The sequence below is a fragment of the Mastomys coucha genome, unplaced genomic scaffold (assembly GCF_008632895.1).
Source record: "Mastomys coucha isolate ucsf_1 unplaced genomic scaffold, UCSF_Mcou_1 pScaffold12, whole genome shotgun sequence".
NCBI classification, from domain to species: Eukaryota; Metazoa; Chordata; class Mammalia; order Rodentia; family Muridae; genus Mastomys; species Mastomys coucha.
The window spans coordinates 28,750,655-28,764,258 of NW_022196894.1; the positions used below are offsets into that span (position 1 = coordinate 28,750,655).

Here is a 13,604-nt window from a genome sequence, read left to right on the forward strand (position 1 = left end):
AATTTACCGCACACTAGCTGTTTCCAGTTTCCTATGCTAACTACAGAATTTGTCAGGAAGGACTTAAAAGGATGCTTGTTTTACATTGTAGCTCATGAAACACAATTTTAAGTTTTCATTTTCACAGTATAATAACTAGAAGCATTATTGATAACCTGATCACTACAGCTGGTCCTCCAGTACCTATGTCTTATTAGAAGTTCTACATAACTCAGAGGCTTAATGATATTATCATTATTGTTTCCAGAGCATAGTAACTCTTGGATAAAGTAAAATATTTCAAATAAAACCATTTAGATTTTCTACAATACCAAATACTAGAGAAATGCTCAATAAACCACTGACATTTAGAAATGCCACTGGATGTTTTTGAACTTCAATTCCAAGAAATCTAAACAGGGACGATCAAACCCATTTCAGTACAACATGAGATGCCCATTTAAGTGAATGAAACATGCACCAAATGGACTTACTGAGAAGACCCTCTTGATGTTGATAATGTTCGTCTTAAAGAACAGCATTTTCCATTACTCTCCATTACTACAAAATTATCCTTTTTTTTATTATTATTATTTAAACAAAAAACAACAACAAAAGGTGTCCTTGAGCAACAGCTCAACCACTGACATTCAGAAGGATGGCCTGCGCCAAGCAACTTTTCAATGCTATTTGATATGAAATTATTTTACTAATCATATTAACACAGTAAAATATTTTAGATATTTTTTGTTTTATTTTAGATACAAATAAATTTTGTTTTATTTTTAGATACAAAAAAAAAATCTTACTATGCAGGCCAGGCTGGCCATGAACTCAAAATCCTCCTGCCTTCACCTCCCGAAAGGATTATAGGTGTCCCCCATGACACCTGGCTATAATTCCATTCTTGTAAGACATCCAATGGTTTTATATTTTATAAAAATTAATTCAGCAAAAATTCAAAACTTTTACTAGCCCTCATATGTACAATAATGAAATAATGGTTACTATGGCTTACCCTGTTCTGCGTTAAATGGTATTATCAAGGCCAAAGACCAAACGGTCAGGCCATCTGGGCTTAAGGCTCACAAGTAAAGTCTTTTCTTCCTTTTTGTTTATTTGTTTGTTTGTTTGATTGATTGTTTTGCTTTTCAAAACAGAGTTTCTCTGTGTACCCATGGCTGCCCTGGAGATCACAGAGATCCAGCTGCCTCTGCCTCCTAAGTGCTCGGTGGTGGGCATCACTGCCACCCCACCACCTGGTAAATTCTTAATATATAATTCTAAATAAAAGACGAGTGAGACTTTAGTCATTATAGCCCAAGCATTTTAAGAACTAGTTTTCTCCTTTAAGCCCTAAGTTTCAAATCTAAAAATTTGTGTTCCCATTTTTCACCTGACCATTTTGTAGAGTTTAGATAGTTCTGAAGGAAAACCAGTTGGTAATTACAGGGAAAGGCCGAAAGTGGCAAACATGTTAGCATCAAGAGCAACATTGGAAATCTGTTACCTGTTCCAGGTTTTGAAGGCGTTGCTGGCTCGTTTGAACAGATACCCTTCCATGACAATGCCATTTGCAGCGTCTACATTATACTCTAGCTTGGAATCGTCACTGGAAAAATCCTAGACAAAACAGCACACACAGGAGTTCAGACAACTCTGTTCCCAGAAAGAGAAATTTATCTAGGTAAAAGAGCTTTACAAAAAGTTTGGAGTAAGACTTCCATAAGAAAGGGGAAAGGGACAAGGTAAAGGAGTCGTGCCTCAGCACATTAACAGCTCTGGCACTACAGGAGAACGCTAAGATGATGACAGAGACACAACTATACAAAACAGGGTGCAGGAGAGAGACTGTAGAAAAGTAAAGACAATACACACACACACATACACACGCAAAGAAAAGGACTAAGATTACAGGAGCATTACTAATGCCCCTTAATAAAGAACTCAGATCTGACACGTCAGTGGGCTCCATCTGTAAGCAGCTGGTAATACGGATGAAGCACTGCTGCTGGAATCTCTGTGAGCATATTCATGATCTGTCTGTCAAGTAGGAAGGAACACGCGAAGGACACTGGAAGCCAAAAGGTCAACAGAGCCAGGGCATCTGCTACTCAGGAAAACCAGTGCTTTCCTGCCGAGCCCAGGACACAGACCGCTCAGCTAAGCATGGGGAGTGGAGGAGCTAAGGCCGCCCTGAAACTGCAAGTGAGACCAGAACTGTTACACCACCACCATTCAAGTCCCAGTCAACTATAATCTAAACGGTGAGGGGCTGCAAGGAAAAGGCACACTGCATAGCCGTTAGCCATGGAGAGGACACTGTATACAGAACGTTCTGAAGAGTTCAGAAAGAAATCACTATCAGGAGCATCAGCAAGAGTGTTAGGATAAAATCAACATGGAAACAGTCTTACCCTGATGGAACAGAGACAGACAGTGACTTTCTAAAGGCAGCATTACAGGAGCATGTGCCACATACGTGTCTGAGTTCAACAACATGTATGTAAGAAAATCACGGGGCTGGTGAGATGGCTCAGTGGGTAAGAGCACTGACTGCTCTTCTGAAGGTCTTGAGTTCAAATTCCAGCAACCACATGGTGGCTCACAACCACCCATAATGAGATCTGATGACCTCTTCTGGTGCATCTGAAGACAGCTTCAGTGTACTTATGTATAATAATAAATAAATCTTTGGGCCGGAGCGAGTAGGGCTGACTGGAGAGACCAGAGGTCCTAAAATTCAATTCCCAACAACCACATGAAGGCTCACAACCATCTGTATAGCTACAATGTACTCATATACATAAAATAAATAAATCAATCTTTTAAAAAAAAAAGAAAATCACAAAACCTTATGCAGATCATTAAAGAAAATTTAAACAGCAGGTAGGGTAAGACTGTGATGTACATTGTATTATAAACCAAGCACACCTCCTTTCTCACAGGTCCAAAGTAACCTCAAAATTTAAAAAAAAAAAAATTACTATTGTGTGTATCCGAGGGGAAGACTAACACTCCATGGTACTCACTGTCTGTTCCAGAGACTGAACCAGGCTGCCAGGTTTGCGTGGCAAGCACTTTACCTACTGGGTCATCTTACCAGTCCCCACAAAAGCTTTTGTTATAGAACAAACTTGTTCCTGAGGTTTGTATGTCTACAAAACTCAGTCTGTAAAAGGAGGAAAAAAAAAAAGAGAGATGGAAGCTCTATTTCCCAGGCTTGTGAAGCTGTAAAACTGGGAACAATTAGACAACAGTGTGTTGAGATAATTAAGGCAAGATGACAATGGGGTGGAAGAGACAGCCGGAAAGAGCCTGGGACAGAAGGTGCTGCACAACATCAGCGGAAGAGGCTGTATTAATTTAAGATCAGCACAGTGTTGACATAAGGAAAGCAGCTCTCTATCCACTACACACAAGAACCTAGCTACACATGAATTAAAGAGCTAAATGCAAGGGCTGGGGGTACAGCTTAGGGGCAAACGCCTGCCTGTCAGACATGGCACCTGAGCTCAGTCTCCAGCAAAGACGTAAACATGAAAAGCAAACTCACGCAGGAGAGGGAGCTTGTGCTGGGGATTTTGTGCAAGTAACAAAAGCACCAGACACAGGCCAAAAACCATGAAAAGCTAAACCACATAGATCTTCAGAATGCGGAGACCTTGGTCATCAATTAGAAAGCCTGGCAGTAAAGAAGGAAAAAAAGCAAACATTTCACAAACAGGAAACAAGTCACAGATGGACACGACTCACTAGTCACTAATGGCACATGAATTTAAACCAGTGAGATGTCCACGTACTAAGTGCAACGGTGAGGACAACGAGGACCCTCGGTGCTGCTCACCAGCATTCTCACCATGCTGAGCACATGCACACTCCGGTACCACAGCTTGACTCCACTAACATGTGCATCTATTCAAAGACGTGCGAAGGCAGAAGCAGGACATACTGGGCACTCACAATAGCACTGTTTTTCACATTGATCACATTATTATTAGAACTCCTTAAAATTTCTATCAGAAATGCCATCCCTTAAATTTTAGTTGACTAGATTTTTTTTTTTACCTGTAATGCAGCCTGGGTCAGCATTTAGGGATAGAGAAAGTATTCACAATGAGTAAAAACCGCATTATTTTCTTAAAGAAAAACAGTTGTATATCGTTTAAAGTCAAATCATCTCAGATTTGATAAATTAGCAGTTTGAGGCTAAATTATATGTTCAATTTAACCAACGATCACATGTTTCTATAAATATAAATTGTCATTTTACTAAAAAGTTATTGAATTCACTTTTAATAATCACTTGGCAGTAATGCCATTAAAACAAACTAGTCATCAAAATACCGTGCTGTATACCCTAAAGACAAAGAGCCAGACAAGGGAGTCACAGCTGCGACCCCACAACTCAGGAGGCTGGGGCAGGCAGATCATGAGTTTAAGGCCTGTCTGAGACACAAAGCAAGACTCTTGGGAAGAGAGAGGGACAGGAGGAGAAAGAGAGCACGTCATGAAGACTTAAACCTGGGGTGGTGGCACTCGCCTGTATCCCAGGCACACAGGAGGCAGGAGTGAAAGGGCAATACAGAAAGGCCATGTCTTTCTTTGTTTGAGACAGGGTCTCTCTGTGTAGCCCTGGATGTCCTGGAACTCCGTCTGTAGACCAGGCTGGCACTGAACTCTGTGATCTACCTGCCTCTGCCTCCTGAATGCTGATATTAAAGGCATGCGCCACCACCACCTGGCTTGAAAGATCGCATCTTTAAATGAAAGAAAACCTGGCATTGGCTTCATCCTGTAATAACTAAAAGTAACTGATTTAAAGATGGCCTAAGAGAAAACTCTTCTCTTTTCTAAATGTTATTTCTCTTGGAGCATGAATAATCCGTTAATTATGTTTTTCTTATACTTGCAGCTGATTTTGCTTTCATTTTTTCCATTCATATCTTCTATGTCAGATCCAATCTGAGTAATCTGTAATCAAAGATGCCTGGATTCCTTATTATCAAGAGGGCAGGTTTCTCACAGCTCACAGAGGAGTTTTATATGACTGTATTCAATCCCTAATTTGTCTTTTATGCTCAATTACAGCACAGATACATCTCAGACTATCTAAGATAAAGTACTACTACGCTATGCTCCAGACATGACAAACTCAACTCCAGCATGAAGAAATGAATATAAATTTACTATTGAATTCTCATTTTAAAAACATTTGTCAAAAATTAGTTTAACTAGGCTTAGGCAATTCAACAAGCAATGCTGGTTCAGAAGGAGGTGCTGAGAAGCCCAGGAGTGACTCAGCAGGGGTCAGTGAGAGAAAGAAAGAGTCAGAGATGGAGACAGAGAGAGACAGAGAGAGAAAGAGAAAGAGAGAGGGGACAGGGAGAAAGAGAGAGGAAGGAGAAAGGATATGCACCCATCCTCTCTCTGTCTGTCTGTCTCTCTCTCTCTCTCTCTCTCTCTCTCTCTCTCTCTCTCTCTCTCTCTCTCTCTCTCTCTCGCTCGCTCGCTCACTCACATGTGTGCACACACATTTTGGCAGGAAGTTGTTAGTGCCCTAAATGAAGCCATGAATAATATTGAAAATGTTAACAAGGTGCAGCCTTTAGTTAATTAAGCTCCTGACAGGTTAAGAATATTTATAAACTGCTTCAAGACCACAGCCTGCAAACATTTTGATCTGAAGAGATAATGAAATGCACACATTAATATCTAAAACACTTCACTATTCACAAGAAGGATTTACTGAACAAGCAACGGAAGGGGTCTGAGTAACAAGGCTCACTTGCACACACTAGCATCCCAGTGAAGGGAAATCAGTCTAATGCTCTCATATACCTTCTGCTGGATCGTAGAATGTTTTTGCTCCATCTCTCTTTTTTCCTTTGCTGCATCTACAACCAGTCGATCCAACTAAAGGAAAGAAGAAAATTATAGACTTTAAAGAAACAAGGGATTTCTTTAAAACCATATTCCAAGTCATTTTATAGCATAAATCATGTGGTTAAAGTTAACCTAAAACAGCATTTTCAGCTAAACATTCAAGTAGAAATTCACAGTTTTCTATTACACCTTTTTTGACAAAGCCCATATCTTAGTGGAAAAGGTGTCCAAGCAGGAGGCCTTGTCTTGAGCACTGCAACAGTGTATGTTCCACCCTCAGAGGACAAGGACTCAAGCCTAAAGTGCCTGACAGCCTACTCAGAAGAGACAGGTAGGTGCAGCCAAGCAAAAACAAAACAAAACAAAGCACACATACAAAAACATGACTTTTTCCCATTCTCAACAATATGGCAACTTGGCAATGGTGGCACACGCCTTTAATCCCAGCACTTGGGAGGCAGAGGCAGGCAGATTTCTGAGTTGGAGGCCAGCCTGGTCTACAGAGTGAGTTTCAGGACATCCAGGGCTATACAGAGAAACCCTGTCTCAAAAAACAAAACAAAACAAAAAACAACAACAATAAAACAAAACAAAACAATACGGCAGTGCAGCTAAACTCCATAGGGCAAAGGTCACAAGTGCATATCAACAGCTGCATCCCATCACTAGCCACACACCATGTTTCCAACTTGCCTTCCTTATGTTATAATCTAATCTAAAAGGCAGACTAAGTAACTAGCCAAATAAATAAAAGACAGCTTAAAGGGGTGAGTCAGTAGTAAGCTTGCTTAAGCCCAGGAATCAAGACCAGACTGGTCAACACAGTAAAGCCCTGCCTCTGAAAGATGAAGTAATAAAAGAATATTAATACCATAGTTCTGGAGTTATTACCTACTAACTCAAAAGTAGTTATTACCTAGCTACCACAAGATCATCCTAACTGGCCACATCTAAACAGACCACTACAGAAGGTAAAGAGTGTCCAGAACACAGGAGGGTCTGACCCTTCCAGAGGCCTGGACCATTAAGTCAGCTGCATGTCTCTACATCATCCTGACCTTCTCCTGGGGTTTAAAAGCTGAGCTCCTTCCATTGTCTATCTTCTCCTCTTCCCTGACAATGTGAATCACCCCACACCTAATTCTACCAGATCACTCTCTGGCATGACAGCTGTCATTCCCCACGTTTCCTTGCAATGTGACTAAGCACAGGAGGTACAAAGGATGTACAATTTCTATGATGAACTCTCCTGCAGTAGAAAAGATGTGCCTTTCTCTTCCCTCTCCTCCCTATGTTTGACAATGACACTAAGGTGGACAAGTCACGTTTAACCATGAGGCTAACTCGAAAGACACAGCAAGCCCGGGCACGTGATACAAAGGCCATGAGACTGCTTCTGACCTTACCTAAAAGAAAGAAAACTCTCTTACAGTCATCCTAGCATCCTCAGTGTGGGCTGTACACAAATCCAACCTCAACTGACATACACTCAGAGCATCCTGCATGTCATCCATAGCATATGCTGCACAGGATCCCATTTTCAGTCCCTTCTCTGTTCCCCCCCCACACACACACATACTTTGATCATTGAATAGCATTCCCATTACACTCTTACCTTTCCTCCATTTTCCTAAATTCTATTTTTTCTTTATCCCTCACCTCAAAAAAAAAAAAATACTGGGAAAGAAAAACTTACAGATTAATCCTATTGTATCTAAAGTATAAGGCAGTTCAGCACTCAATAAAAAATACTGCCTAAAGGGACTCAGACCACATTATGGTAAGGCACATGCACAGTATGTACAAGGCCCTGGATTTGAGCTATAATTCCAACAAAAAGGAAAAAGAAAGAAAGGAAAGAAGAAAGAAAGAAAGAAAGAAAGAAAGAAAGAAAGAAAGAAAGAAAGAAAAAAGAAAAAAATGCCTTTATGAAATAACAATGAATAACAAATGGTCTTAATCCTAAGACATTAGACTTTCATTAGTCAAAGAATTTTTTCAAGTAGCCAATATTAATTTTTTTGAAAATGAAAAAGAGCAAAGTCTTAAATAAAAGGACAGTGACTCTGTTACTCAAATTTAAGAAGTAAAGGACTAAATGCTGCTATCTGGACTATAAAATGCAGACATATGTATATCTCCACCTGCCTCAGCCTCCCTCCCAGTCCAGTGCCAGGATCTCAGGTGTGCACCATACCTGACAGAGTTATTTAAGCCTCTTTTCAGGACCCTCATGTTCACTATTTAAGACAAGCATTTTTACCTTTGAGTTCATTTTTGGTTCAATATCCAGCCCACATGTAAATCCTTATTTACAAGATCCTTATTAAGTAAATGAGAAGCCAGACTTCCCAATGTGCTAAATATCTTTGAAAACATAAATGTCAACAAACAGTACTGAATGGAGAGATCCTGTTCAAGAGATTACCTGTGCTCCAAGATCTTTCATGTAGGGCCCAAGCTCACTGAACAGGTCATACCCTTGATGGAAGAAGGCCAGATGAGCATACATGAAGGACAGCATCTGGGGAGAGAGCAGCTTCAGATCCACTGCAAGAAGCTTCAGAAAGCTTGAGTCCGCGTCGTGTTAAAAAAGACCATGACACAAGATCCCAAAGCCTCAAACCTACTTAGGCTGAGTTTCTTGAAGACTTCACAAATATTTGCAAATACAAGGAGAATACAATGTCTCTAAGAGAAATGCCCAGTGGTCTGACTTTTAGACCTAAATAAAAATTACACAGGTAATTTAAATAATATTCTCAGTAGTATCACTGTCTCACTAGAAATCCTGAAGTACATTATGAAATGTCTATGTGGCCCTTGGAGTATCCTCCCTAAGCAGAAAAAAAAGTGAAAAGAGAAAAAATTCCAAGTCCCCAACAATAGCAAACACCAGCCCGCCAGGGTCCCTGTGCCCCAGTGAGTTGTGGGAACTCTCAGTTTTTTATTTTCCTAAAAAAATATAAACCAGTGGGGTCAACGTAGGCTTTTCTCTTTTTAAAAAACTATTTATTTGCTTGTTGATGTGCTGCGTGCACACATATTCAGAGATGCCTGGAGAAGTGTAGAGGTCAGAGGTCAGCGGTCAGCCTGCAGGAGTCAGTTCTCTGAAACTGGACTCGGGACACCAGGCTCGGCAGCCAGGGTCTTCATCTGCTGAGCCACCTCCCTGGCCCTGGAAATGTTCTTATATTTATTCTACAGATCCAAAATTGACATTAAGGATTGCAGAGGGGTCCCAGCTATATTTTATTAATCCACAAAAGAAAAAGTACCCTTGCTTTTATTAGTTACATTTTACATGAGAAGGAATTATGTAATTAAATGTATGCAAAGACTCTCCTAAGACCTGTTTTATTTTTAGCAAGAACAGACATCTGTTTAATATTCTAGAAGCTAAAGTAGGCCATAAGGTTGTTAACACTAAAGAAACCTCTCTAAAAACATTTTCAAAATAAAAATCAATTAAATAAAATTCAAAGATTAATGATAAAAACTCATATAAAAATTACTATAGTGTTAGAAATGTTACGAGTTATATAACTGTGTGAAAAGATTTTTTAAAACCACCAAATCATAAAAAGGAGGAAATAATGATTTATAATAAATGTAAAACATATATGTACACATCGCAATTCATATTAAACATATCAATAAATAAATGATAAGCCAGGAAACAGTAAAAAAATCAGTGATCTGAATCCATAAAAGATGCTACCAATCAGTACTAAAAATGAAGGCTTCCTAAGTAGCCAGGAAAATATATGGAAAAAAAATGATCAAACTCTTTACTAACAAAGCTCAGATTCAACAAGGAAATCTCGGTTTTTGCCTGTCACACCACTGGGCAAGGTGAGGAGACAGGGCTCTAATGCTCACTGCTGGCAAAGTCAGTAGAGAAATGGCTATTCTCATACACTGTTGGTGAAAACAGTTGATTAGCCTTGACATTTGGTAGTATTTTTAAAAAGCCTTTTCCACATTTTAAAACTTTAACTGGGGATGGCCACTGATCCTGACACGCTGAGTTCAAGCCCCTGTCCCCACAGTGGAAAACAGAACCTAGTTGTTCTCTGACTCCCACATGTCCACCACAGCAGACACGCATAAAAAATAAGTAAACAGATAATAAATACAATGCCTCTTTAAGTAACGTCTTGTTTATAAATGCAAATAAAGCAATAATCAAGTTTGTATTAGGCTGATCACTCCAATGAGATGTTTGAATGTAAAAAACAAAGAACTGCTTAAATATCCATTAAGGATGATAAAATGTAGTATATTCAAAGCTAGCTAGTTTGGATCTGCAAATTTTACATCTGTTTGTAGATATAGATGGTTCATGAGTCAAGAATTGCTTTTAACCTTTTAGATGGATGAAATAAAAATTTTAAAACACAAAAATTAATGTGAAAATTGTATGAAATTCAAAATTTGGTGCTCACACATCAAGTTTTACTGAACCCAGCCAAGTCCAATTATCTGCTTCAGGCCAGGCAGGTCCTCAGTCCAAGGGCATGGTGAGTAAACGACAGAGGCCAGGCAGGTCCTCAGTCCAAGGGCATACTGGGTAAACGACAGAGGCCAGGCAGGTCCTCAGTCCAAGGGCATGGTGAGTGAACGACAGAGGCCAGGCAGGTCCTCAGTCCAAGGGCATACTGGGTAAACGACAGAGGCCACAGGGCACTGGCCCCACTGTATTTACCAGCCAACCCTTTGTTTCCTGTTTATGCAGGTGGCAGAGTTCCAGATGCCCACGGAGGCCATGGTAAGACATACTATCTCCATTATACTATCTCTGGAAAACATGGCTGGGGGAGAGGTGCCAACTGGTATAAAACAAGTGGGAGGCGCCACAGAGTCAAGTAGCATTAGGACAGAGCAAGGTGGAGACAAGGCCTAAGCAGCAAGAACAGCAACTGGGAAGGAAACGGCTCCAGCTAAACTCAGAGAAAGCCTCCCTAAGGCTCTAAATGAGAAAGGGCACGATGTCACAGTACGCCCTCTTCATGTCCTTGTCAAAGAGCAAGTAAGATCTCACTGTCACCATAGATTAAAAAGGTCCAAAGACAGAGCTGGAGAGATGGCTCAGTGGTTAAGAGCACTGGCTGTTCTTCTAGAGGACCAGGGTTCAATTCCCAGCACCCACACAGCAGCTCACAACTGTCCTGATCCAGGAGATCTGACTCACACATGCAGGCAAAACACCAATACACATGAAATAAAAAGTAAAATAAAAAGCACATAAGCTTAATCTTTAAAAAAAAAAAATGGTCGGGGGGGGGGAGAACAACTCAGGAATTTTTTTCATTTTTGTGACTGCAAAGAAAGAATAAGCTAAAAACATCTTTAAGCCATAGGATTGATATAAGTCTTCAAGCTCAAAGATTCTAAATACCTAAACACCACATATAACCATAGAGAAGCATGTGATTTTGAACGACACTTTGTAGACAATTTCTAAAAGCAAGGGCTAGAGACATGGCTTGCAGGTAAGAGCAACTTTGCAGACGACTTGGGCTGGTTCAGTTCTCAGCACCCACGTGGCAGCTCACAACAGCCCAACAGCAACTTCAGTTCCAGGGGGTCTGATGCCCTCTTCCAATATCCGTGGGCACCAGGCATACATATAGTACATGTAGTACATATACAGGTGTATAAACACTCCTATAAATAAAATAAATAAATCTAGAAAATATTTTTAAAAAAGAAACTTGGGGCCAGACAGACGGTTCAGTGGTTAAGAGCATCACTGCTCTTCTGAAGGTCCTGAGTTCAATTCCCAGCACCCACACGGCAGCTCACAACTGTCGGATGCCATCTTCTGGTGTGCAGATGTGCGTGCGGGTGAAGGACCCATACACATCAAATAGATAGATAAATAAATAAATCTCCAAAGAAGAAACTTCCTAAAAGTAAATACAATTAAAGAGAACATTCAAGGTGACAATCAAGTTTAATAAGTTTCAAAACAATCCTGAAATATTCTCATTGGTTCCAGCCACCACTCCCAGCTACTTTCAAAAAGTATTAGGTGTCCAGACCACATGAAATATTACATAGGAATAACAGAGAGTGGAGAGCACACAGTGGGTCTCTTTGTGAGGCAGGCTGTAGGTTAGCAGAACAGACACATAGTCAGCTGTACCTTGAAGCAGATGGCACAGGAAAGAGAGATGGGAGCTAAGAGCCAAGAGCTCCTGGACAGGGTGCCCTACTACAGGGCCACACACACAGACAGACAGGCGCAGTTAGCAGCATTCATTAATAACTTACTGATTTCAGGATTTCCGATCTCCTTTTTGATTGAAGCACATTAATCTGAGGGAAGATACATTTGGTTAGTCATTCACAAACTACACTAATGCAGAATATGAGATTCTAAACATGCCTGTCCTAACGATCCCAAAACAAAGGAAAACAGAGCTGGTGTTTTTCTTCTGGCTTAAAGGAGTTCTGACAAGCATACCAATGAGCACTCAGCCACACTGGCCCTCAGTGAAAACACTGGTCCTTCAGATTACAGCATCCTTATGGGGCTGCTCTGACACCTGAGTTTGCAGCATGTCCTCTTCCTCCACCCTCCTCATCTACTTGAAGATCAAGGTTCAACCACAAGCCTTGGTACAAATCCTCACCATTTACCACTTTTCATCTTCTCTGGACATCTGTTTCCCTTCTTGGCTTCCTACAGTCCTTCTCCACACAGGTACCACAGTGATTTTCAAATATAAATGGGATATTATGTCTAGTTTTAAATCCTGTAACCTCCTACCATGTCCACACAGGCCCACTGTGCCGAGGCCCATCACCTTCTGGAGCCTAGTCTTCTGTTACTCTGCCCCGAATGTGTCCCAACAGCACCCATCACTGCCCCACAGGTGCCTTTGTACTGGCTGCCTTAGGACTACTCTTTAGCACTTGGGTCTTCAATTGACTACCACCTTCTTTTACATGTCTAACCCTGCACCTGATTCACTGTCTAGTATATCAATCCTACTTGCTAATAGTATTTATAATTACTCATATTTGGTTGTATTTGTTTGTTTGTTTAGATGGTGTTTCACCATGTAGCCTGGGTGTCCTGGAACTCACTTTGTAGACTAGGCTACTTCAAACTCACACAGATGCCCCCACTTCTGCCTCCCTAGTACTTACTTTGTGTTTTCTTCCTCTGTCTTTTCCCTAGCTAAAGTATAAGCTCTGTGAGATTGGGAGCTTATTCTCAGGTCCAGCCTCAAAGCAGAACATAGTCAGCATGCCATAAGTATATATTAAAGTAATGAACTTAAGTATTTTAATTATGATTGACTTATCAAAATACGTGTTAGGAATTTCTACAGTTGCAAAAGATCCTGGAAAAGGCAATGCCCTCCTACTCCAACTCACTATGCAGACAAGGATAACCTAAGCCCACATCCTCCTGCCGCTGTGCTCAAGTGCTAGGATTATAGACATGCACCCTGACTCCTGGTTTGGGCAGTACTGGGAATCTAATCCAGGCCTCTGCGCATGTAGGCACACACTCTACCAACTGAGCTTCAACCCTACCCCTAAGAAATCTGTTCTTCACAAACATCTTATTTACATAAAATGATGATGCTCTTCACAACTTGTTAAGATTGCCAAAAGATTACAGAACATTTTCCAAATGTCTTCCTCACTGAACTCTTGTCTAAACTGTAAGGGAATTTTAAAATACAATCTTTTTTTTTTTTTTTTTTTTTTTTTTTTTT

The 13,604-nt window shown here is 40.5% G+C and overlaps 1 protein-coding gene across 9 annotated transcripts in view; it reads right to left on the reverse strand.

Moving 5' to 3' along the window:
* The window catches only part of Acap2 (ArfGAP with coiled-coil, ankyrin repeat and PH domains 2), a 113,626-nt gene that overhangs the window by 33,681 nt on the left and 66,341 nt on the right, over positions 1 to 13,604 (reverse strand). For 5 of the 9 annotated variants that reach the window (XM_031363600.1, XM_031363597.1, XM_031363603.1 and 2 more), the window contains exons 7-11: positions 12,145 to 12,189; positions 8,294 to 8,389; positions 5,821 to 5,895; positions 4,048 to 4,059; positions 1,490 to 1,602 (exon numbers count right to left, since the gene is read on the reverse strand). In XM_031363600.1, the coding sequence (XP_031219460.1) occupies positions 1,490 to 1,602; positions 4,048 to 4,059; positions 5,821 to 5,895; positions 8,294 to 8,389; positions 12,145 to 12,189 (341 nt within the window). The remainder of the gene's footprint in view (positions 1 to 1,489; positions 1,603 to 4,047; positions 4,060 to 5,820; positions 5,896 to 8,293; positions 8,390 to 12,144; positions 12,190 to 13,604) is intronic. The other 4 variants (XM_031363598.1, XM_031363596.1, XM_031363602.1 and 1 more) reach the window with 1 other exon arrangement.